Source organism: Capra hircus, chromosome 20, assembly GCF_001704415.2.
Source record: "Capra hircus breed San Clemente chromosome 20, ASM170441v1, whole genome shotgun sequence".
NCBI lineage: Eukaryota > Metazoa > Chordata > Mammalia > Artiodactyla > Bovidae > Capra > Capra hircus.
In genome coordinates, this window is record NC_030827.1 from 37,041,947 (window position 1) to 37,068,814 (window position 26,868).

Consider the following 26,868-nt stretch of genomic DNA (forward strand, 5'->3'; position numbering starts at 1 on the left):
TGAAAAATAGTTTGAGAGGGTTTGTAAAACCCTTTCTTTGATTTTTACCAGTTTATCATTTTTGTCCAGGGGAACAGTATTTGTTTAGTTTGTTTGGTTTCAGCCACTGTGGTTTTTTTTTTTTTTTTTTTTTTTTTTTAAGGTGAGATAGATAGTAGAATGGGCTTCCTGGGTAGTTCAGCCAGTGAAGAATCCACCTGCAACGCAGGAGACCCCAGTTCGATTCCTGGGTCAGGAAGATATCCTGGAGAAGGCATAGGCTACCCACTCTAGTATTCTTCAGTTTCCCTGGTGGCTCAGACGATAAAGAATCCGCCTGCAATGTTGGAGACCTGGATTTGATCCCTGGGTTGGGAAGATCCCCTGGAGGAGGGCATGGCAACCCACTCCAGTATTCTTGCCTGGAGAATCCCCATGGACAAAAGAACCTGGCAGGCTACAGTCCGTAAGGATCGCGAAGAGTCAGACACAGCTGAGCGGCTAAGGACAGATGGTAGAATACTATGAAATTTTATCCAGGGACTCATATTTTCTCTGCATTTTTTAAATTTAATTTTTGTTTTATATTGGAGTATAGCTGATCTACAGTATTGCGTTTCAGGTGTACTGCAAAATGGTTCAGTTGTACATGTACATATATCCATTCTGTTTCAGATTCTTTTCCCACATAGGTTATTACAGAATGCTGAGTAGAGTTCTCCATGCTATACAGTAGGCCCTTGTTGATTATCTATTTTATATATAGAAGAGTGTATATTTTACTCCTAAACTCTTAATTTATCCCTCCCCCCACCCCACCTTTCCTCTTTGGTGACTGTAGGTTTGTTTTCAAAGTCTGTGAGTCTGTTTCTGTTTTGTGAATAAGTTCATTTGTATTATCTTTTTAGATTCCATATATAAGTGATACCATATGCAACCACTGTTTATGGATTTCCTACTCTATGATATTTGTCTTTTTAAATTTGTGTTTATTTAGTAGTAATATAGGTTCCTTTTAGACAGTTTTGAAACATGGAAAGGTTTAAAGAAACTAAAATCACTTTTAATGCTACCATTTTTGTCTATGTGCATTCACATATGTTTATTACCAGAGCTAATATTCTGTCATCTTTTAAATTTAATGTTGTGAATATTTTCCAATGTAAATAATATTCTTTTTAAAAACCTAGTAAGCTTTTTCCTCATTACTACATATTTTAGACTGTTACCACCTACTTACTATTTTAAATCATGTGGCAGTGTACGTAAATTTTTGTGAGCATTACTAATGTCTACGTGTTAAATTTTGAGAAATGAGGTTACAGAGTCAAGACTTCTGATGCCTAGTGTTAGATTGCCCTCCGAAAGGGCTGTTACCTGTGTTTGAGTGGACGACATTTATATGTGACTGTTTTTTCTTATGTGTGACTTTTTAGCTGACTGGATTTTTTTTCCAGCAGTATTGTCATGATATGATATAACTGTCAAGATAAATTAAACCTATGGTAATGCATTTAATTTTTAATGATAGTTGTTTAGAGTATTTTAAGCATATCCTTTCTTGGTCAGGAGTCCCCAGCACTACCCCTCAAGTTCAGTGATTCACAGGGAGAATGCACAGGCCTCTGTATATATTGAACCCGGGCCCCCTGCTGTAGAAGCATGGAGCCCTAACCACTGGACAACCTGCAAATTGCCTCAAGTGACTTCTGAGAAAGAAAGATACTTTGCCATTGTTGGGGCCATAAATGTCATAAAAAATAATTTAATATTTATCTCGTACGGGCTTCCCTCGTGGCTCAGCTGGTAAAGAATCTGCCTACAGTGCGAGAGACCTGGCTTCAGTCCCTGGGTTGGGAAGATCCCCTGGAGAAGGGAATGGCTACCCACTCCAGTATTCTGGCCTGGAGAATTCTGTGGATTGTATAGTCCATGGGGTCGCAGAGTCGGACACAACTGAGTGACTTTCACTCACTCAATAGTTTTTAGCTATTTATTTTCAAATATCTGAATCCAGTTTATATTATTAAGTTTCAATTTTTAAATAGGGATGACATGTTTGCTCTAGTTTATGTCAGAAGCACTCTAGAAATCATAATGTGACTCTCTCCTCTGCCTTTTCCTTCCATCCTACACGTTCCCCTTGTCCATACCTCCCAAAAGAATCTTAATAGTAAAGAGTTAATGTTACGGGAGTATACTAATAATACAGAAACAGACATGAAGAATCACTATTCTGGCTCTTTTCAGATTTTCTTTGTAGTAAACTCTGCCTCCTTGCACTAAAGAAAGAAAATGAGAAAGAAGAGGAAGAAGGGGAAACAAATGATAAGCTTGCAAGTCCATTATGGCTGGATTGTTTTTATAGATCCTTCCACATTTTTAGATAAAACTGGTAACTTGAAGTCATAAAAGCGTTCCTAAGTCTATGTGCTGATAATTATGAGCTTATTATTTTATTTTTGTTCTATTGTCTTTAAGAAATGTAGATACCTGTTACAAGTTACCTTGTGTAGGCCAGGGGTGTTGATCTTGGAAAGAAGTTTTAATTATAATTTTCTTCTTGCATCATGTTAGGAGCTTAACTATTCCTACTTTTGTTAGTTTGATCGGAATCTCCTTTGCTCATTTGGTGTATCCTGCAGTTCCTGAGAAGTCTCCTTGTGAGTCTGGGGTGACTGGAAGTGTTCATCCCGAAGCGGCGGTGAGGGTGGTGCAGTCCATGGCTCGCTTCATGGCCGCCTACTTCACCAACCAACGGCTGTGCATTTTGCCACCTCACAGTGTGGATGCTCTTCCTCCTCTTCATGTTAAAACAGGTAATAGAGTAACCAATTTTCTCACCTTGTTTTTGCACATAATATTTAAAACCATTTGACACAGTGATCATTGGTCTATGGAAATAATACTGTCTAGCTTAGTGCCTGACATGTAGGTGACTATTTACGAATGAATATAATCTGAGAAAGGTAATTGCTTTGAACTTGTTTTTATTGAATATGTAGTTTTTTTAATAGCAAATTTTGGACACATTGGTGTTTATACAGTTTCCTTTTTTTTTTTTTTTTTAAGTAAAAGAGCTATAAAAATGTGGTAATTGAACAAAGTTTGAGTATTCTAAGTTCAGTTCAGTTCAGTCACTCAGTCGTGTCTGACTCTTTGCAACCCCATGGACTACACCAGGCCTCCCTGTCCATCACCAACTCCCGGAGTTTGTTTAGAATTTAATTTTTGGACATTTTATTATTTTATCTGGGTCATTTTTTCTTTGCCCTATTTAATCATGTCCTTATATTATCTGATGAAACTGTATGTATTTACCTTTATTTTGTATAATGCACTCTGATACTATTTCTTCTGTTTCTTTGTCTACTCGGTTTCAGTTTTTTAGGAATGCCAACATTTGCTGCATGACCCACTAAAGAGACACATTTTTCAGTGTTTAAAAAAAAAGAAAAGCTATTCTAGAGTGTGTTAAGTATTATTTTAGGCCATTTTATATGTATCTTCCTTGTTGTGGTTTTGTGTAGAAAGTATTGATTAAGGAGATCTGTGTAGGGAGGAATGAGTTCCTGTGTATAACTAGTTAATCCATTTTTTTTCATCTACTCACAGAGCAGCCCTTTCGACTTATTCCTCTGCAACACTCTAAGGTGGCCAGTGCGGTCAGAGAGCAGAATCTTTCTGATGTGTGGACCGCTGAATATGCCCTTGAATTATTATTGATCAGTGGCCTGGTTCCAGAAGCCGTGTGGTTGGCACATAAACTTGGAGACTGGAAGACATCTATTTCTGTTGGTGTGGCTTTTCAACTCTTCTGTAAGCGTGGTAGCAAATTCACGAGGTATGTATTTTAGGCACATCTAAGTTTAAAAAGTACCATGGTTTAATCTAAAGTGTTTCTTATTTCACTCATTGCTGGTATTTACACATTTTGTGGAATCCTTAGTTCAGCATTGTCCAGTAGAATTTTCTTTGGTGATGGAAATATTCTGTATGTGCTGTCCAGTCTGATAGCTGCTAGCCACATGTATTTATTAAGCCCTTGAAAGATGACTGATAAGACCAAGGAGCTGGATTTTCAATCTAATTTAAATTAAATTAAATTTAGAGAGCTATATGCAGCTATTGTCGGCTGTGTTAGACAGCTCAGAGGTTTCCTTACTGTATTTAAACATCTGTTTAGCACTTTTACTTGTTAGTAGTACGCTCAAAGGGCCTATAGTCAATGGGAGAGTTTTCTCTTTCCCAAACAGGATTTATATTTTAAGCTAATCAAACTAATCCCTGCATTTTAACTCTTATGAATATTATGGCATTGCTGTGTCTTTGAATTCTCTGGGACAGAATGCTGGAGTGGGTAGCCTTTCCCTTCTCCAGGGGATCTTCCCAACCAAGGGATGAAACCCGGGTCTCCTGCATTGCAGGTGGATTCTTTACCAGCTGAGCCACCAGGGAAGCCCATCCATGGTATGGTAGGGAGAGCAATAATATCAAGTGAGGGACAGACAGGAAATACTTTATGTGGGAGATGTCATTTGAGATGGGCGATGAAGGGAAGATGGAATCTTGACAAAGCAAGTAGCTGTAGGGAGAGAGAACATTCCAAACAGAAGTAAAGGCATGTGGCCCAAAGCACTTATGGTTTCATTTGGAGAGAGTCTGTATGTAGGGCAGTAGTAAGTGGTTAAGGATGGGGAGCTATATCAGTACTGTAATTGTAGAGGACCCCAGTACTCTCCTCAATACAGCATTTCCTCAATTATTTCTTTTCTAAACGCAAGATGAATAACATGGACTTCTCTGGTCCTTAAAAATTTCATGTTTAGTTCTTGGTGTGTATATGTTTCCTTTTTTAAAAATTTGTAATTATTTCCCCCTAATTTGATGTGATTTCAGATCCAAGGAGAAGAGTCTGAATCTACCATTAAATATGACTCCAGCACGGATTTTTCAGGAAAAACTACAGTGTTTCCTAGGTCAGCCAGCCTCTTTGGAAGCAAAAAATGAAATGAGCTCAAAATGCAAACAGTTTACAGGTGAGTTACCTAAGTATGGTTGACCTGTGTATCAGCTTAATACAAAGCTTATGGTATTTTAAAAGCTTTTAAGTACCCACACGTTTGTGAATATTTGGGGAAAAAAAATAGGACTAAAAAATTCCCAGTCTGAACTTCTAGTTCTGGCAATGTCTTTTTGATGATCTGAAAATTCTCCCACAATAAATACATAGATACAGTGTGTTTCTAGATAAAATATAAAAATATGCATTTAAAGGCTCAGATTTAAAGTTTTAAAGATTTTCTTAGGTATTTACCCAAGAAAAATAAAAATCTAGGTTCACTGAAAAACCTGTATGTGAATGTGCATAGCTTTTTCCTAACAGCCAAAAACTTGAAACAACCCAATTGCTTATTAACTTGTGGATACATAGACAAATTGTAATTTATCTGTAATGTAGAATAACAAAGAGGAGGAAACCACTGATAACATGCAACCACATGGATGAATCACAGAACCGTTATGCTGAATGAAAGAACTTATAAATAAAACTACCCACTCTATGATTCCATTTATGTAACATTTCATAAAAAGCAACACTATAGGGACAGGAAACAGATCAGTGTTTACCTAGGAGTAAGGGAAGAAATGAGGAGAAGGCAGTGGCACCCCACTCCAGTACTCTTGCCTGGAAAATCCCATGGACAGAGGAGCCTGGTAGGCTGCAGTCCATGGGGTGGCTAAGAGTCAGAAACGACTGAGCGGCTTCACTTTCACTTTTCACTTTCATGCATTGGAGAAGGAAATGGCAACCCACTCCAGTGTTCTTGCCTGGAGAATCCCAGGGACGGGGGAGCCTGGTGGGCTGCTGTCATGGGGTCGCACAGAGCTGGACACGACTGAAGCCACTTAGCAGCAGCAACAGCAGCAAGGGGGGAATTGACAACAAAGAGGTATGAGACAACTTCTTGGAGTGAAAAAAATGTTCTCATAGACTGGATAGATCTGCCAAAGCTCATTGAATTGTGTATTTTTTAAAAAATGTTTGTTTATATATTTGACTGCTCCCATCCTTAGTTGCAGCACGCAAGATCTTCTATCTTAGTTTTGGCATACAAACTCTGTTGAGGCCTGTGAGATCTAGTCCCCTGACCAGGGATCAAACCCAGGCCCTTTGCACTGGGAGCAAGGAGTCCTAGCCCCTGGACCACCAGGGTGAACTGTGTACATAAAAGGATAATTTTAGTGTATGTAAATTATACCTTTACAGATTGATTTAAAAACAAAAAACTCAGCAGATGGTTAGTAAACTAGAAAATAGATTTGAACCCTGTATACATTTACAAAATATATATAGAGATAAAATATATCCATATATGGATAAAAAGAAAACATTTGGAAAACATGAAAGAGAGGTTAAACTTTGTATTGAACAAGAGGACACAACATATATTCAGTAGGAGTTCCAGTAGAGCCACACTAAATTCTGGATGGTGACGACCTCTGGAAATAGGAAGTGAAATAGGATTGGTACCTAAGGAATTTCAGCTGTAGCTGTAACATTTTATTTTTTACCTAAATTGGATATAGAAAACATGAATATCAGACAGGGATGAAAAGTCAGTACCTGAGTGTTTTCATAGTCTATACCTTGAGGTGTGCTTTAAGAGAATTCCTAATGTAAAAGTCCATAAGTCTACAGGTCTGCCACATGCATCTCTTTGCATTTTGTCTTCTAGAACATTTCCCCATTTTTACAAATATTTATAAAACTGAAGCCATACTGTATGGCTATTTCATATATTTTTGGTTTTTTTGCTTCTTTAGCTTCACAAGTCCTTTTATAAAAGTACTGTGATTGAGTATTAAGGAAACGAAAATTACTGTCTCACTGCCTCCACATAATGCTTTGTATTATTTTTGTGTGTTTCTTACATTCTATTTTTCCCATTAATGTTTTCCTTTTATTATTATTTTTTGAGTGATGATTATATTCTAAGCATGTGTTTATTTTGTAGTTGTGTTACAGTATCTTGTAGAATTTCAGAAAGTCTTTGTGCTCTACCTATAATCTTAAAAGTAACAAAATCTTACATTTCTGTCCAGAAGTTTGAGTGTTTTGCATTTCAACCAATATGTTTATTTTTGGCAGTCAACTGTTTCAGATATGAAGTTTTAAACTACAAAATAGAAGGAAGAGTATAATATAAATTGTAACTGCTTTCCCTAATTCTGTGTTTGGCAGATCCCATTGAAGAAGAAGATGCGGATCTGCTGTTTGCTTCTGTGCAGGAAATACTGAAAGCAGCAGTTATGGCTGACGCGGATATTCTTTCAGAGACTTTTCAGCTTCTGATCGACTCTGCCAAGGACTTCAGTAAGAGACTGTGGGGCTTAGTGCCCGTCGGCTTGTATCTTCCAGCTCCTCCGTTATATTGTCCTCAGCCAGCTGTTCTTAGTGAAGTAAGCTTAACCTTTTAATTTAACATTTATTTTGTCCACTTTTAAAAATAATCAACCTGATAATAATCATCAAGTTAAAAATGCAAGCTCTGAAGCCCACTTCTGGATTCCAGCTTTGCTGTTTATTAACTGAATAGTCTTCTTGGGCATTGTACGCAGCTGATGTTTAAGTTTCCATATCTGTAAAATGAAGAAGGTGATAGTACCTCTAACAGCGTTGTTGTGAGCATTACACGAGACATCCTGAAAAAGCTTTTACCTTAGTGTCTAGCACACATAGTAAACATTCTGTAAATGTTAAAATTACTTTGATAATAAAACAAAATTAATAGATGTTTCTCTGTATCCAGATATTATTTTAAAAATAAACATTTGTTTACCGTAGAAAAATAATGAGTGTCAGAATTTGGAACCCATTCATCTCATTGTCTTTGCCTCTCTGGAAAGACTTAGTTTGATTTTCTTTGACTGGAAAGATCATTGTTTTCTTCTGTACTTTTCAGTTGATAGTTCTGTCTTGTAAATCGCAATTACTGTATTCCTCTCAGGACCTTTTCCTCTGCTCTTTTTGAAAATAGTAACATTACAGTTAGCTGGTTTTAAGGTTTACAGTGTTAATGTGAACTGTTTACATTTAAATTGTTTTAATATTTGATTAACAGTTTAAATCGATTCTGGTGTTGTTTCTTACTGTTTCAGAATTGGCAGCTTCTATCTTTATCTATTAAATCTGTCTTCTGTCTTTTTTTTTTTCAGTTATTTGTTGTATTCTTATCTGTTATGTTTCGAGTTTTGTTTCAATACGTTAAAATATTTTATTTGTTGATATTTCACATGTGATATATTGCACAGGGAAAGAATAAGTAGTCCATGGTATTTCTCAGTAGTTCCTCTTTCCTCTTATGTCTGAGTCTTTAGTATATCGGTTTGCTGCTGCTGCTGCTAAGTCGCTTCAGTCATGTTCGACTCTGTGTGACCCCATAGACGGCAGCCTGCCAGGCTCCCCCGTCCCTGGGATCCTCCAGGCAAGAACACTGGAGTGGGTTGCCATTTCCTTCTCCAATGCGTGAAAGTGAAAAGTGAAAGTAAAGTCGGCTCAGTCGTGTTCGACTAGTAGCGACCCCATGGACTGCAGCCCACCAGGCTTCTCCATCCGTGGGATTTTCCAGGCAAGAGTACTGGAGTGGGGTGCCATTGCCTTCTCCGAGTATATTGGTTTAGGGATTAGAAATAGCATTTAATGTATTTCTGGATATGCTGTGCTGCTACTTGAGTACTAGCAATCCTTAGTAGTACTTCATTTTATTATTTTTTATTAAAATAAGCCAGAATGGTAGGATTTCTCGTAAATGTCACTCTGTACCAATTAGAACCCCTGGGGTTGAAAGTAACAGAAAACTTGATAAGTATTGGCTGGCATAATTGAGAAGCCCAATTATGTTTTCAAAGACTTGGGCTCTTTCTCCCTTGTTTGTTTTCTAAATTATCAGCTTCAGTTTAAGGCTGGCTCCCTTTGTGGGAGCCGGATGGCTACCAGCAGCTTCTCAGGATACCTTGTCCATGCCCAAAGGGAGTGGGAAGGGGAGAGAGAAAAGCAGTAAAAGTATTTCTCTCCCAGCATCCAAACAGGAGTGCTGAGAGTTACTCTTGCAAGACCCATTAAGGTCACTGGCCAGGCCTGGAATCACACACCTTGGCTAGGGCTAAATGTGCAGTGCTGCTTGGCAATTGATTAGGGCCTTCCCTTGCGGCTGGGGACATAGGAACAGCTCTCCCTGAATCATTTAGCTATGTAAAAAAGGGACAGATGTTCCCCCCCGCCCCCACCAATAACTGAGTATTCTTAAGAAGTGGCAGTGGTAAGAAAATGTTAGGGAAGCAAATGTTCATAATATTTGCTTTATCTCATTTCTGGAAAATTAATCTGTAGCTACTGACTTGAATCATGTGTTGAATCAACAAACATTTATTGGATCCCACCACACATTGGATTTTGTGCAGTAGATGACAAGGCCTTTGCTCTTGACCAGTCTCAACAGTGTGGGAAACAGATACATAAATTAGCAAGAACAAATTAGTAAAAGCTAGAATGGAAATCTGAGCAAATTGCCATAATACCACAGAATGGAAGAGCTTCACAGAAGAGGTGACACTGAAATATAATTGGATTTTTCTAGGCAGAGGAAGGGAAGAGGCATTCTTTTTGAAAGGAGTGATCTCTGTAATATTCCCCCAGTGAAGTCAGAGATGGTTGGCTTTAACTATTATAGCCTTTTCCACTGAGGTGAGGCAAGTGTTTCCTTGACCCTGGAAATAGCTGTAGTTAATCTCTGAGGCCATGCCTCAAAACTTTCTTTGTGAATCTCCAGGAATAGTCTATAGTTTGAGAAGCACTATCTTTATTTTTACTGTAACATTGGAAGTTTCTGTTTTCCTGGCTACTAATTTTTTTTCTTTCTTTTTTTTTTTTTTTTTAGGAAGATGGTGATGATCTTCTTTTAAAAGCTGAAAAAGATAATCGTCAAAAGGTGTCTGGAATCCTTCAGCGTGTTCTCTTGCTTTTCCGGGCAGCTCGGTGTTCTTTTCCTGTAGCACAGTGGTACATCTTGCAGTTGAGATGGGCAAGAAAAGTCATGCAAAAGGTGTGGAAATGTCTTAAGTCACTTGTGTGCTATTGCAATAGGGAAGAACCTTCTGTATTCTGTTACGAGTTAATCACTATAGGGATGTTGCCTATAGCTTAAATTATACATAATGGCCTATCTCTGGTAACCTTGCTTCCCAGGTCATGAGCATTAAGCTAAAATACCTTTGTTTAGTTCATGGGAAACATCCTGACCAGGCCTACCTGTGAATGACCACGGAAAGGGAGAAATTAACACATGCTCTCCAGAGGCTGATGGGAACAGGAAGTGTTTGATTTTATTCCCTTCCCTTTTAGTAGAAAAGGAGCCTGGATTCTAACTCAGGCAAGATGGTTCCTTGAGGCACAAGCCCACCATCTTCTCGGTTTGCTGGCCTTCTAAATAAAGTCGTTATTCCTTGCCGCAACAACTCATCCGTCAATTTTTGGCCTGTTGTGAGGCAAGCAGTACGAGCTTAGACTCGGTAACACTACGGTAAACAATTTAAAGGGCTTCCCAGGTGACGCTAGTGGTAAAGAACCCACCTGCCAGTGCAGGAGACTTTAGAGACTCAGGTTCGACCCCTGTATTGGGAAGATCCCCTGGAGGAGGGCATGGCAACCCCCTCTAGTATTCTTTTGTGGAGAATCTCAAGAGGAGCTTGGCAGGCTACAGTCCATAAGGTCACACAGAGTCAGACACAACTGAACCAACTTGGCATGAACAATTTAAATATACTAATATGTATTAGTATTTATAATTGTGAAATTTTTCCAAGGAGTCCTGTCCCATAAATCCATAAATTTCAGACTTGCTTACAGTATGAAATCTGGACAGACCAAGTTTCTGCTGAAAGATAAGGACTCTGAGCTGGAGCTCTGTGTTGGCCCCTTCCTGTCTGATGATAGAAAGTATAATCTAGTCGGTTAGTCCCAGGAAATTTCAGTTACTTTCTTTTTTTTCCCAATTACTTTTCTCCCCCACAATCATTAAAGATTTAAATTCAGTTCAGGGTTTATCCTACTTCTTCCCGAGATGTTCCCTCTGTTCTCTGGGGGCCTCTGTGGGGTTAAACCATGGAGAGTTAGCTCTCGGCTAAGTGTTCCTTTGCGGTAGGCTCCACCAGTCAGTCTCCTCCTTCCTGTCTTCTGAGGTGTGCAGTTCACTTTGATTCGGGGGCTGCTGTCCTCTTCTACGCTGACTTCAGCTGAGATGTAGCTGCCTTCTTATCTGATGTGTAGCCAGATGGGACGTCTACTTCTGTGCTGCTTATCCAGATCCAGTTCCTTGGTAGGCCAGACATCTGTCCCTATAAAATGTAGAAATAAATATTATTAGCCCCAAAATATGTGAAATTTTGCTGTTGGTTAAGTTACTAAATGTACCAAGAGTTTATGGCTTCTTTTCTAGTAGAAACCCTAAGAGACCCTGAGAAGTTGTTTATCAAGTTTTTGAAAATTATCCTGTTTTTAGAGAGAAATATTTGTGAAAGTTGCTTATAGCCACCATAAAAATATAAAACTATATTAATTTATAACTTGTTATTCCAAAGTTTTAAGTTTTTAAGTATGTTTACTAAGAAGGGCAAAGTGTTTATTGAAAGATTGTTTTGATAGTTTTAAGTTCTATTGAGCCCGAGTGTTTGTTATAGGAAACTTTATTTTAGAAGTTGCTTACTGTAGAAAACTGTTTAAAGTTCTAAGTTATGTTTGGTCTTACAAACTTCTGAGAATAATCTCACTTAACCTAGTTTTAATGAACTTAACTAGCAGATAAAGACTATAGATTCTCTTAAAATTAGCCACTCTGCTGAAGATATTCTTCCTTGTGAAAATCTTTACAAGTAATAAGTTAACTGTATAAGGTTAAAGCATAGTACAAGTAGTAGGCAGAATTCCAAAGATAGCTGCAAGATTCCTATCTTCTGGCTATTCAAACATAAATCTAGATGCTGATTTAATTTGGCTTGAGGGATTTTTCAGATGGTATTAATCAGCTGATTTTAAAATAAAGACATTATCCTGGTTTATCTTGTAATCAGATAACCTCTTAGAAGCAAAAAAGAGAGGCGGAGAAGTCAGTCAGTGAAATGTGGAAAAGGAAGATGGGAGAAAAGCCACACAAGGGAAGATTAGAAAAGTGACAAGGACTCATTTCAGCCTTGTGGCTTTGAAGAAGGCCAATATCCAAGGAATAAACACAGCTTTCGGAAACTTCTAATAGTCCCCCTGCCTGTAGCCAGCAGGTAAATGGGGGACCTGAGTCCTGTAACCACATGGAACAGAATTCTGCAAACAACCTGAAAGAGCCTAGAAATAAATTTCCTCTAGAACATCTGGCTAGAGATCTCTTCAAGACAATTGGAGATACCAAGGGAACATTTCTTGCAAGGGTGGGCACAGTGAAGGACAGAAGTGACAAGGATCTAACAGAAGCAGAAGAGATTAAGAAGAGGTCACAAGAATACACAGAACTATACAATAAAGGTCTTAATGAATTGATAACCACGATGGTGTGGTCATTCACTTAGAGCCAGTGAATGTGTGAAGTGTGAAGTCAAGTGGGCCTTACGGAGAATTATTATGAACAAAGCTAGTGGAGGTGATGGAATTCCAGTGGAGTTGTTTCAAATCCTAAAAGAGGATGCTGTTAAAGTGCTGCACTCAATATATCAGCAAATTTGGAAAACTCAGCAGTGGCATCAGGACCGGAGAATGTCGGTTTTCATTCCATTCCCAAAGAAGGGCAATGCTGAAGAATGTTCAAACTATTGTACAGTTGCACTCATCTCACATGCTAGCAAGGTAACGCTCAAAATCCTCCAAGCTAGGCTTCAATAGTACATGAACTGAGAACTTCCAGATGTTCAAGCTGGATTTAGAAAAGGCAGAGGAACCAGAGATCAAATTGCTAACATTCATTGGATCATACAAAAGGCAAGGAAATGCGAGAAAAATATTTAGTTCTGCTTTGTTGGCTACGCAAAAGCCTTTGACTGTGTGGATCACAGGAAACTGTGGAAAACTTAAAGAGATGGGAATACCAGACCACCCTGCCTATCTCCTGAAAAACCTGTATACAGATCAAGAAGCAACAGAACCAGACACAGAACAACGGACTGGTTTAAAATTGGGAAAGGAGTACGTCAAGGCTGTATATTGTCTCCCTGCTTATTTAACTTACATGCAGAGTACATCATGCAAAATGCCAGGCTGGATGAAATCACAAGCTAGAATAAAGATTGCCAGGAGAAATACCAGTGGTATGAGATGATACCACTCTAATAGTAGAAAGCGAAGAAGAACTAAAGAGCCTCTTGATGAAGGTGAAAGAGGAGAGTGAAGTAGCTGGCTTAAAACTCAGCCTTCAAAAAACTAACATCATGGTATCCAGTCCCATCATTTCATGGCAAATAGAAGGGAAAAAAGTGAAAACAGTGACAGATTTTATTTTGGGGGGCTCCTAAAGCACTGTGAACGGTGACTGTAGCCATGAAATTAAAAGATGCTTGCTCTTTGGAAGGAAAGCTGTGATAAACTTAGAGTATTGAAAAGCAGAGACATCTCTTTGCCAACAGTGCTCCATACAGTCAAAGTTTTTCCATTAGTCATGTATGGATATGAGTGTTAAAAAGAAGGCTGAGTGCTGAAAAATTGATGCTTTTGAATTGTGGTGCTAGAGAAGACTCTTGAGAGTCCCTTGGACAGCAAGGAGATCAAACCAGTCAATCCTAAAGGAAATCAACTCTGAATATTCATTGGAAGGACTGATGCTGAAGTTGAAGCTCCAGTACATTGGCCACCTGATGCAAAGAGCCGACTCACTGGAAAGGACCCTGATGCTGGGAAAGATTGAGGGCAGGAAGAGAAGGGGGCAACAGAGGATGAAATGTTAGGATGGTATCACTGACTCAGTGGACATGAGTTTGAGCAAACTCTGGGATATAGTGGGGGACAGGGAAGCCTGGTGTGCTGCAGTCCATGGGGTTGCAAAGAGCCAGACACAGCTTAGCAGTGGAACAACCACAACATAACCTCTGAAGAGGAGGGCAGTCCTGCTGTTACTTAGGCCTTGTGAGAATAAGCAGAGAACCCGCAGAGCTCTTCCTAGACTTCCGATCCACCAAAACGGTGAGATATTAAATTGGTGTTGGTTTCAGCCGCAAAATTTCTGATAGTTTGTTAGGGCCATAATAGAAAACTAATATAGTCCAAAGTCTTTATTTTAGCTGATTTTACCAATTTAAAATTGATATGTGATTTGTGTTCCATAAAGTTAACCTTTAAAAAATGTACACTTCTTTGATTTTTAGTATATTCACAGAGTTGTGCAACCATCACCACTGTTTAATTCCAGAATATTTTCATCACCTCAAAAAAGAAACACGTTAGTAAGAATTTCCCACTTCCTTTCCTTCCCCTCAGCAACCGTTAATCTATTGTCTCTATGAATTGGCTTATTGTGATATTTTATATATATAAAATCATACAATACATGTCCTTTTGTGACTGGCTTTCACATAGCTTAATGGTTTTAAGATTCATCGATATTGTAGTGTGAATTAGTACTTTATTCCTTTTTGTGGCTGAATAACATTCCATTGTATGGATATATAACATTTTGTTTTATTGTTTCACCCATTGATGGATACTTGGATTGCTTCCACTTTGGCTATTATGAATAATGCTGCTATGAATGTTTATGTGTAAGTTTTGGTATAGACACATGTTTTTCATCCATGGATCAAAGTTTACCAATAATTTCAAGGATGTAGGTAGCCAGAAGGTACAAATGAAATGCAGAGAGATCTGGAATTGCACACACTGTTGCTGCCGTGCTGTGCTGTACTCAATTGTGTCTGACTCTTCGCAGTCTCATGGACTGAAGCCCACCAGCCTCCTCCACCCATGGAATTTTCCAGTCAAGAATACTGGAATGGGTTGCCATTTCCTACTCCAGGAGATCTCCCCAGCCCAGGGCTCAAACCTGCATCTCTTGCATCTCCTGTGTTGCTAGGCAGTTTCTTTACTACTGACCTACCTGGAAAGATGGAATTGTATATGCTGCTCCAAGTCTTTTCTCACTGCAGAAGAATGTGTCCTGGCCTTTGTTTAACACCATGACACAAAAGGGAGCTATTTCAGTTATTTAACATCTCCTTTTTATATCTTTTTAATTATATAGCTTGTGTTTTTCATGGGGTCATAATCCATAAATCTCTATATTCTAAATTTATTTCTAATAAGCAGCCTAGACAGACTCTCTACCTCTGATAAATACCGTTAATTTGTTTGACAAGAAGACATGCTTAGCATGCTTACAAGGGGACTTGACTAGATCACGTCTTTCTGGAAGTGAGCAGGAGAGGGAGAAAATAGATTCCAAGCCTGCTGCTAACTCTTTTCTTCCCAGGTTGACGTGTCTTAGATCCTTTTTGTTTTATTCTGTCAGTTTCCTTTGACTTTTTTTTTTTTCCCTAGATTTGTTAGACTTGGGAATTGTCTCTGAACCATATGTTGGGTTTGTCTGTCATCTTTTCATTTAGCGTCATTTAACGTGTTCCTCGGGAGAAGGCAATGGCACCCCACTCCAGTACTCTTGCCTGGAAAATCCCATGGGTGGAGAAGCCTGGTAGCTTGCAGTCCATGGGGTCGCTAAGAGTCAGACACGACTGAGCGACTTCACTTTCACTTTTCACTTTCATGTACTGGAGAAGGAAATGGCCGCCCACTCCAGTGTTCTTGCCTGGAGAATCCCAGGGACGGGGGAGCCTGGTGGGCTGCCGTCTCTGGGGTCGCACAGAGTTGGACACGAATGAAGCGACTTAGCAGCAGCAACAGCAGCAACGTGTTCATCTTTCCTTTTATTTCTTACAAGCCAGTAATTAATCCCTCCTCATCAAGGGAGCCAGTTTTGATTAAACTCAGGTTCACATCTCCTTAGAATTCAGTCCTTCAGGAGTGGTGCTGTGTGCTCCCCTGTTGCAGCGTATCACATGGCGCCTTTGTCTGTTTTCTTTCACTTATCAGGACAGTGAGATGAATCGATGAGTCTGGCTCATGTTCCATGCACTGTCCATCAACATTTTACCTAATTTGACATCTACTGATCCTTTCTAGAGTTATTATTTTATCAGGAGTTGCCATATGGTGACTATAATTGTCATCTTTTTTTTTAGTTACATACTTATATAACTTTTTAAAAAGTTATGTATGTAAATATACTTTTTCTTCTGCACATAGATACTTAAATTTATTTTCTTTTATTATTTCTTTGGGGAAAGCCAGGATAAATAGCATTAAGTTCTTTTCATACAAAACATTTTAGGTAAAAACTGAATGACAAAAGAGGTTAATTTGGTTAGAACTTTTTTTTTCTTTTGAGATTTAGCCAGTGACTTTGTTGAGTTTGTCCACTAAGTTTGTGTAAGTGTGAGTGATTTCTGTGTCATTTTCTTACATAGTATAGGAACAATGCTGTGTTTTCCATTCTTTATGGTTTATCTTTCATGCCTTGTTTGTTGTTTTATAATTTCCTTAAAAACTAACTTATATGACTGATAATTAACATATTCTGTCTTTTTTTACAGATTCGCATGAAAGGGTCCCTTCCTTCATTGAGTCCTTTCCCTGAGTCGTTGCTTAATTACTGTAAAGGAGGTGTAGCATTCTTTCGACCTGGAGCAGCTGGAGACCGGAAGCTAGATGAAGCATCCATTAAAGCAATAGGTTTGTCCAGAATGAACTGCTTGCTTAGAAATTAGGCCTAAATATTAATAATGATATATTTTGCATTTGATTTTGGGATGTTTCCAGGTAATGGAATACTATACTGATATGGAAAAGAGTGTGTATGTATGTTGCCACCATGGAAATATATCCAAGATACATTATTTGGGGGGCGGGGTAGAAATGAGGGATAGTTGAAAAACTGTATAGATAGTATAATTTATATATTTTTGTGTACTTGTATTACTTTTGATAAAAAATTATTTTGTATTGGAAATTATATTTCTAGTATTGAAAAATTTTAAACTTAAATGCCTATCAATAAATGATTTTTCAAATAAATTAACAATACAGTATTAAGTAGAGCTATATGTATTGACTTTGAAAAATATCCACAACATACTGTAAGTTTAAAGCAAGTAAACGACTAGTAAATAGAGTAGTTTTTATACTGTATAGTGTTTTTAATATTTTCATGTAACTGACATGTATGAAATATTCCAGAATAATATGTGTAAAAATTGTGTAAGGATCTCCACAACTTTCATACAAAGTATTGAGGGTGATTTTTATAATCAACAATATAAAAACATTTATTTTGGAACATAACCAGCAGAGGTGAAGTTGTTGTAATATTAATGTATATACTCATACAGTCTTCTCTCATATTTCCATTGTTGATTTAGGTTGCTTCAGAGAACTTTGTGCTTTGTGTTGGATGCTGCATGTCCGTGATAAGTTATCCTATAGTTGCAGGCAGTATCAGAAGGCAAGAGAAAATGTGGAGGAAAAAAAGGTATTAACTGCAGAAGAGTAAGAAAAATGCATAAATATTACTTAGGAAATTATTGCTTGATAGAATATTTTACTGTTTGTTACTACATTCCGTTAAATCATTAAGTGTAAAGCGAAAAGCAAATGACCCTTTCAATGTCCGTATAGGGCCTTGAGGCAAAGTTTGGCCCCTGTCTAGTTGAGCACTGTCTGAGTGCGGTGGAATGGGCTTACAGAATGTTGCCCTTCTCTCGGTTTTCTAATATTGAAGAGCTTATTCAGGATCTGATTTTGAGCCTCATTGCAGAACTGCCACCAATCAGAAAGGTAGGTGAAAATAAATCAGAATCAGAGACTAAAGAATTTTAATTTTGTTTTAATTAAGAATGATGTTGCTTATAAAACTCATTTTAAAATTTTTCTGAAGGTAGCAGAAATTTTTGTGAAGGCATTTCCCAATCCTGAGGACATAAGAGTTTCTTTAAGAGAAAAATATCACTCTCTTCAGCAGAGACTCAGACACTGTGTTGTGAAAGGTAATTTTTGGCATTTCTTAGGCATCTGATAAATTGCTGAAGATTTTCATTTTGTTTTGAAAGCATTTATTTTTTCATGCTTATGTTTTTATGCATTTCTCTTTCGAGATGAAGAGTATGAGAAGACAGAAGTAATTCCTCATTACACTATCACCAATTCTGTTGTTTTGGAATCATACAAAACTGACTTCATGTCATGCCTGTCAGTAGTTATGTGACCATAGGCAAGTTGCTCAGCATCTCTGAGCCTCTTTTCCTTATTTGTAAAATGAGTATATTAATACCTGTGTTATGAATGTATATTGAAAGAGGATTAAGCAAGATAAATACATAAAATGAGTATATAATGCTTCGTGTGTGTGTGTGTATATATATATATACACATATATAATGTAGATATTTTATTGAAAACTAGCTTTTTTCTTTTAATGGTTATTTATGCTTCTAATTTACAGTTATTTGCATTCAAGATGACCTTTGGAAAATTTTTTATTGTAGAAAAATATGAATAATAATCAAATTTAATGTTTTTAAATGTGCAGTTCAGTGGCATTGACAGTATACCTTTGGTTCCAGACCACCTTAATAAAGTGAATATTTCAGTAAAGCAAGTTACATTTATATTTTTGGTCCTAGTGTGTATAAAAGTTATGTTGACAGTATGCTATAGTCTATTAAGTGTGCCCTAAAAAAAGACAATATATATTAATATAGAACATTAATTTAAAAGTACTTTATTACTAAAACATGCTAACCATTATCTGAGTCATAATTGTGAATCATAATCTTTTTGCAATAGTAATAAAGATCATTGATCACAGATCACATAACAAATATCATAATAATGAAAAAGTTTGAAATACTGTGAGAACTAGCAGAATGGGACACAGAGACGTGAAGTGAGTAAATGCTGTTGGAAAAATGGTGCCAATAGACTTGCTTGAAGAAGGATCACCCCAAACCTTTACCTACAATTTTTTACAAATTGCAGTATCTGTGAAGTACAATAAATGAGCTATTTCTGTAAATTCATAATGTTGTGGACATTTTTAAAGAATTCAAATTGCTCTCTGTAGAACTATAGTCACTTAAGTCTAGTAATATCCTATGCTTGGGCATTGCACTAGTATAATTACACTGTATTTGTGATGTATATTTTTAAGACATTTTTGAAATCTCTAAAATGTCCTGTTTATGTATTAATGATATGTAAAAGTTTTCTGTAGGCAGGCTTGAAAAACTCCCCTTCCTGTGGTTTCTTGTTGTATGGTTTGTGGTTTAGTCACTAAGGCTAAGTCGCATCTGACTTTTGCGATCCCATAGACCGTTTCTTGTTACTGGTAACAGTTTCTTGTTACCTAAAGTCAAATAGGTGTTTTTGTTCTTTGGATAAAAATGTACTTACTTTCTCTTATTTGCTACTGTGTGGTAATGAGAAAAATGTTACTGATTCTTTTTATAATTATCTGATTTTTGAAATAAATTACTTCTAACATTTTCATTTTCCAGGGCATACATTTTTATGGAGTCCCACTTATTCTTCTTTAATGGGCTTTTTCTAGCTTCTGGAGTTCTACCTTAAAATTATGGACCATAACTTTCAACAAATATCTATCATGCCTTCTTCAATATTTGTTAAATTTACGGTCCATAATTTTAAGGTAGAACTCCAGAAGCTAGAAAAAGTCCATTAAAGAAGAATAAGTGGGACTCCATAAAAATGTATGCCCTGGAAAATGAAAATGTTAGAAGTAATTTATTTCAAAAATCAGATGGTGATTGCAGCCATGAAATTAAAAGACACTTACTCCTTGGAAGAAAAGTTATGACCAACCTAGAGAGCATATTGAAAAGCAGAGACATTACTTTGCCAACAAAGGTCCGTCTAGTCAAGGCTATGGTTTTTCCAGTAGTCATGTATGGATGTGAGAGTTGGGCTGTGAAGAAAGCTGAGCACCGAAGAATTGATGCTTTTGAACTGTGGTGTTGGAGAAGACTCTTGAGAGTCCCTTGGACTGCAGGGAGATCCAACCAATACATTCTGAAGGAGATCAGCCCTGGGATTTCTTTGGAAGGAATGATGCTAAAGCTGAAACTCCAGTACTTTGGCCACCTCATGCGAAAAGTTGACTCATTGGAAAAGACTGTGATGCTGGGAGGGCTTGGGGGCAGGAGGAGAAGGGGTTGACCGAAGATGAGATGGCTGGATGGCATCATTGACTCGATGGACGTGAGTCTGAGTGAACTCTGGGAGTTGGTGATGGACAGGGAGGCCTGGAGTGCTGCGATTCATGGGATCGCAGAGTCGGACACGAGTGAGCGACTGAACTGAACTGAACTTTTAACAAATATTAAAGAAGGCATGTCTATAAGACTGTGAAACTAAGCCCTCAGTTAGATTTCATGTTCCCAGCAGGGGACCAGAGTTGGATCCCCTTATGTCTTGAGTTGAAATATTTTAATGAACTTTAAGGCCTTTTGTTCTTTTCTTTCTAGGTCCCCAAACAGAAGAGATGATGTCTGTTATCATGCATTCTATCCATAAAGTGAGGGTGAAAGCCCTAAAGCGTGTGCAGAGAAATATAGGTTCTTTCGAAATGAATATATGGGAGCCAATTGAAGAAGAAAAGCCAGCCGAGGTTGCAGGTTTTGACAGGTTTTCCTTGGGAACTAGTCTGAGCAGGAGCACACTCACAGAACTGGGCAGTTCTCTGGCTCACAGTGATGCAGATATGGCCGATACCCTCTCAGAAGCTTTGTCAGCTGAAGAAAAAAGCAGGACACATTTCTGTCAAAGGTACAACTGAGATCTCTTTAAGTAGAAAGCATTCACTTCCTTTGGGAAAAAAAGTATTTTCATGCAACGCTGACCTGACTTCTACTCCCAGCAACCTCTGACTGTATTATTAATAATGAATGATAAGTGCCATACTCACAGGAATGTCAGAAGTGTAAAATGAGACCTTACATTTGAAAATCCACTTAAAGTATTACTGAGATACTAAATAATTTTGCCATCTGAAGGTATAAAATAAAATGAGTAGATGAAATTCTGGAATTTAACGGAGGACTTTTAGTTCTTTTAGTAATCTTAGACCTAAATAGTTAAGGATTATTTGGTTAGCTATATTGTTTTTAGGGCTTTCCCTGGTGGCTCAATCAGTAAAGGATCCACCTGCAATGCAGGAGACCTGGGTTCAATTCCTGGGTTGGGAAGATCCCCTGGAGAAGGAAATGGCAACCTACTCCATTGTTCTTAGGGTTTTCATGGCAAGAATTTGAACATCCATTTTTTTTTTTACACATTCATTTTTGAAGCTTGTCTATAAATTGTCGAGAAATTCTTGCTTATCATTTTAACCTCTTTTACTTTGATTTATACAGATTTTTTTCCTTTATAATTCCAGTATCTACAATGCAATTTATCCTTCTCATGACTGAAGAACTATATAGTCAGTCGTATCTGGTTTCGGTGAAATGGTGTCTACTTCAAACATCTGCTGAGACCGTAGCTAGCAGTATCATGAATGGTGTGCTTGCTCCACCAGACAGCTGCAGTGTTAGCACAGGAATACCTCGGAGGCTGCTTGCTATGCAGTCTTAATAGGAAGAAGTATGGTGGCTTCAGCCCAGGTGCCTAACTGGAACCTTTATTTCTTTTATTGAGGGAACTAGGGATCTGTGTTCTCCCCTGAGAACCATGTTGAAAAGAAACAGATTTAAAAGTAATTATGGTTAGGTGCCTGCCCAACAGGTTTTATAGCAGCAGAGACTGTTCAGAAAAAATACCTGGCTTTTGTGTGCTAAAGAATCCTGAGGGCAGTCCTGCTCCTTGCTCATCACACACGGAAGCTGAAAGGGGCAGGTGCAAGAGAGAAGCTGGAAACCGTAAACTAAGATGTGTATTGGTGGCTTGTGATTTTTATTGATTTTGTATTCCTAAATTCTGACCTGTTAAAGGACCATTGTTTTTAGCCCAGAAAAAGCCTTTTTTTTAATAGTGAAATTTCTTTGAACACATTTTAGTCTTTTTTAATGTCAGATTTCTCTTTTGATATTACTGTTGTATTTTTTGGACTCTGAATGTTCAGTTCTAACAAGTGTTTAGAGATCATTTAGTCCAGCTCCCTCGTTTGCAAGACAGGTAGTCAAGGCATTAAAAAATGATAGGTATGACTATAACAGTGGAGAGAGTCTTTATTGTCAATCAGTTTTAGTGATTAAATGATCTTTAATTTGTCTTTTCAAACTTAATTTTGCTACAGAAGTGCCCCAAATCACATGGAATTAACATTGACTGGTAAGCCCAAAGGTAAAAAGAAAATATATAATCAAAAGGAAAACCCTAAAAGAAAAGAAGATTGTGAAAAGTTATTACAAAATGCACTTCCTGTAATAGGTGTTTGGGAATTTGAACGTGACGATGACGAATATATTAAATTCCTTGAACTCTTCTTGAGTTATGTTCTTGAAAGAGACCTACTTGGTTCCAAGGATGCTGGCATTCCATTTCTAACTAGTTTTTCTGGACATCTTAGAGAACACGAACTTAATTCTTTACTCTTTGATGTACATACAACATTAAAACGACGTCACAGCAAAACCAGAAGCCAGAATGTGTTCAGAGCCGGCTCCTGCTTTGTTGTTGCTCCTGAGTCATATGAGTGTGAAAAATCAGAAAACCAGACAGTTTCAGCTTCCGTACTAGCTAATCAAGGGATCAGGTGTTTTTCTGAGACCTCTTTGAATGAAGTCAATAAAAATGAAGGGAAGAGTGGGTTGTTCGGTTTAAAACAGAAGTCAGTTTATAGAGTACAAGATGACAATGCAGAGAAAACTTTAATACAGAGATTGTCAAACCATAGTGTTTGCATTCCCAAATCCACTGAAACTAGAAGATGTATTTTCAAAGCAATTCAATGCAATGATATTAACCCTCAAGAAGATCTTCCTGTAGCACTAAATAACATGTGTGGCAATACAAGAAGGCTATTGGAATGGATGATAAGATGGTCTGATAAAAGACTGCTCTGTGACTCTGGACTCACCGAGCCATCCTGTGAGTACAGTCCTGTCATTCGTGTGAAGACCTCGACAGCCGCCATTCTTACATCATTGTGGCTTTTGGAACAACCCTATTTTGCTACATATAAGGCAAAAAATGCCATCGTTAAGGTAAATGCTTGAATTGCTTATGATTAGATACAAATTAGAATTCTTATTTTAGATTAAAACCGTGTTTGTACTTCCCTACCTAATAAAGAATCAATAAGTAACAGAATTGATGACAATGCTAATTATAATCTGTATCACCTTATATTTTAAAGTAGTTCCTTTAATTCTTAGAAATGCTTTATTAGGGTTAAAGTACTTTCAGAGAGGCTGTGAGATTTTGAGGTTTCATGTGTGTTTATAAAAAAAGAAAAAAAGGAAGTTTCATGGTGGACTAGTGGTTGGAATTTGGGACTGTTAGTGTCATGGACCCACTTCAGTCCCTGTTCAGGGAACTGAGATTCTGCAAGTTGTATGGCATGGCCAAAATACAAAAAGAGATAATTTTAAGTGATATTACAAGTGGTTGTTACATTTATATTATTGCTAAATATCTTTAGAATAGTAAGGAAAGTGAAGTGAAAGCAACTTTACATTTTTATTTCTGTTGTCCTACGGCCTGAAAACATGGGTGATTTACCTTTCAAGTTTGTAAGGCTGATTTCTTTTGAATACTCAAGGTAGTCAAGCTTGTTTTTTCTAGGTGGAATAATGAGTTAGCCATTGCTTTAGCATCAGATACTGAGTATGAGAAATGCAATGAATACTCAATAAATTAATAAGAGACTTAGTGAGAAGTTCTGTAGAAAGTATTAATAATCTCAAAATATAATGAAAAGTAAGGGGTTCAGTAATGAATATTAAGTACTATTAATGGTTTGTTTTAGGTGCTAGAGAATCATTCCCCTGGGCCTCAGAATGGACCCAGTATAGAGAATGATTATAGAACAGATGCTGGCTGTTCTGTTGCAGTATCTGCTCAAGGTGGGACTGAGGAAATAAATGATCAAAATGAATCCTGTCAAAGTATCTTGAAGTAAGTTGCTGATTATAGATACCTTGTTTGATGATCTTTGGTCTTGAAGGAGAATTGAACCCTTGAAAGTTACGGAAATGAGTGTTTCTTTGACCTAGAGAAGCAGCAAGGAGTGCTTTATGAAATATTTCAACAATACATTACAAATTATGTTTCTTTCCATGTTAGTCTAGAGTATATCTTCTGAGACAGGAGCAAATTCATCCCAAGAGATCCCTTTATTATGTTCATTGACTTCCCGTGTCGAAGTTGAACTAACCATCTCATCCATTTTTACTTAATATATAGTACTGTGAGGAATATATCCTTGAATACTAAAGCTGAAGGCTTGGTAGCAGGAAGATTCCTTTATGGGAATGGGAAATTTAGATAAGCCGAAATTCTAATCTGAGTAAATAAAAATGGGATATTCAGTTATTTATTGAACCTTTTTAAATTCATTTTTATTCTTCATTTTAACCTTTTATTGATATTCTGCTATGTGCCATATGTGGTTAAAAGAAAGACCTCATAAGTATGAAAGCTTAGTTTGTTCTTTTTCAATTAACTGAATCCGTTGAAAGCAAACTCTTTGTTTCCAAGTATGAGTTACGATTTTAGCTGCTTCATTTTTGTCAATAGAGTGCCAACAGAGGGAAAAAATCCTGAAATAAAGGGAACCAAAGATGAGATTATTTCTGTCACTGATATTACTGAAAAAGAAGTTGTAAATATCGATGAGGATCTTTCAGAAGTAGAAGCATTTACACAGGAGGAAATGGATGTATACCAAACAGACCATGAAGGTCAGTTTATTTAGCTAATCTTTTTGTTTGATCTTACTGATTTGATAGGGTGAATGATTATGAGATAACTTAGTCTTATATCTAAATTGGTGTGTTTATAAAATAGCCTAAATCCAGTTGTTTAAAGAGAATTTAATATTTTTGAAATGTTAAGCATATTAACTCGTAACTTGAGTTTGGAGTCTTTTGCCTTGCTGTGTTAATTATTTTGAGTCTCTTCATTTCTGTGAACCAATCCTGTGAACCTTTCCTTGGCAGGTTTCTTTAAAACAGCAACTCTCAGAGCTTTATATGGAATTATACACACTGATCTAAGCCCTTTCAAGGTGTATCTGGACTCACTCGGTGAAGAGGAGTTGTCTCTAGGTGTTAAAAAATATTTTTGTAAGGAGGATAGGAAATGTTTTTGCCATCATGTTTCCTGTAATATTCCTGAATCTTCTGAAAAATAAATTGATTAACTTTCAAAAGGTCTGTGTTTTCTTCCCTCTTGTTTCCCCATAGAGGATGCCAAAGAGTTTGCCAAAGAACCTGTTGAAAGCCCTAATATTGCCGTTTACATGCAGATGCAAACCTTACCACAGCATTTAGAAAAGGTAAGTGTGTAAATATGGATTGTTGTTGTTGTTTTTTTAGTTGCTCAGTCGTGTCTGACTCTTTTGTGACCCTATGGACCGCAGCCCACCAGGCTCAACCGTCCATGGAATTTCCCAGGCAAGAATGCTGGAATGGGTTGCCATTCTCTTCTCCAGGGGATCTTCCCAACCCAGGGATTGAACCTGTGTCTCCTGTGTTGGCAGACAGATTCTTTACCACTGAGTCACTGGGAAGTCTTCGTAAATATAAAGTTACTTAAATCATACTATGGTAACACCATAGTGTTTTTATTCAGTATATCCAACCAAGGCTATTGTCTCTTAAAAGTATACTGTGAATCGTAAAGTATAGCCATGCAGCATTTTTCTTTCTCAGAAATTCTGTTACTACTAAGATTTAATACTTTCAGGCAGTGAAGTGTTAATTACATAAATTGCTGTAGTAAATTAATTTGGCCAAGAGTGCTGCAGTGTTCCGTACTCAAAATGTATAAGTTTGTCAGTAGTGTGCAGTTTTTGCGCATACATGCACTTTTATGTATTATTTGTTTTCTCAAAACACTATACACTAGATTTCCAGGTAAGACACAGACATTTCTAATTATTGAAACAATTCCTTTAAGAGGGATTAGGTTTTTATTTTTTCTCATTTTGTAGTTGTTTTGACAGTGTACAGTTGGCCCTTAAACAACATGGCATTTAGGGGCTTCGACCCCCCCATGCAGTCAGGAATGCATGTCCAGTCGTCCCTTAGTGTTCACAGAGGATTGGTTCCTGGGCCTGGTGTGGATTCAGCCAACCCCCAGATTGTGTAGTAATGTATTTATTAGAAAAAACAAATCTGCATATCAGTGTACCTGCTCAGTGCAAACCCAAGTTGTTCAACGTTCTGTTGTACTTAGGTAGTAATGCGTGTGTAATTTACAGATACATCATAAATACACTGTAAATGATTTCTAGTGGCATCATTTGTCTTTGCAGTTTAATATGCTCAGTGGCTTAAGGCGATGGGCTTGAGGCATCACAGGATGAAGGTCTGGTCAGAGCAGGACCGGGAGGACATTTCAGTGTTTGGTTTCTCACTTGCTTTCAGACTGTTTTTGTTCAGGCGAGTAGTAATGTGAAACCCAAGATACCAAAGACAACAATACCCGTTTCACCTCTTTGCTTTTTTGGGTGCTATTAATTTTAGCAGCATTCCACAGGAGAGGCTCAGTGTCCAAGGGAAGAACCATTGGAGACGTGTATGGAGGAGGAATCAACTGAACAGAAAGGGTAAGGGGGAAAAGTCTTG

General features: G+C 37.5%; 1 protein-coding gene across 2 annotated transcripts in view; it reads left to right on the top strand.

Annotated features, from left to right (window-relative positions):
• C20H5orf42 (chromosome 20 C5orf42 homolog) overlaps nt 1–26,868 on the top strand; it is a 104,631-nt gene that overhangs the window by 18,389 nt on the left and 59,374 nt on the right. Inside the window, exons 16-30 of one of the 2 annotated variants that reach the window (XM_018065664.1) lie at nt 2,625–2,798; nt 3,595–3,823; nt 4,879–5,018; nt 7,226–7,443; nt 9,921–10,085; nt 16,657–16,795; nt 17,482–17,591; nt 17,738–17,896; nt 17,997–18,105; nt 20,602–20,902; nt 22,371–23,280; nt 24,045–24,193; nt 24,815–24,978; nt 25,483–25,574; nt 26,767–26,849. In XM_018065664.1, coding sequence (XP_017921153.1) covers nt 2,625–2,798; nt 3,595–3,823; nt 4,879–5,018; nt 7,226–7,443; nt 9,921–10,085; nt 16,657–16,795; nt 17,482–17,591; nt 17,738–17,896; nt 17,997–18,105; nt 20,602–20,902; nt 22,371–23,280; nt 24,045–24,193; nt 24,815–24,978; nt 25,483–25,574; nt 26,767–26,849 — 3,142 coding nt within the window. The remainder of the gene's footprint in view (nt 1–2,624; nt 2,799–3,594; nt 3,824–4,878; nt 5,019–7,225; nt 7,444–9,920; nt 10,086–16,656; nt 16,796–17,481; nt 17,592–17,737; nt 17,897–17,996; nt 18,106–20,601; nt 20,903–22,370; nt 23,281–24,044; nt 24,194–24,814; nt 24,979–25,482; nt 25,575–26,766; nt 26,850–26,868) is intronic. The other variant, XM_018065665.1, reaches the window with a different exon arrangement.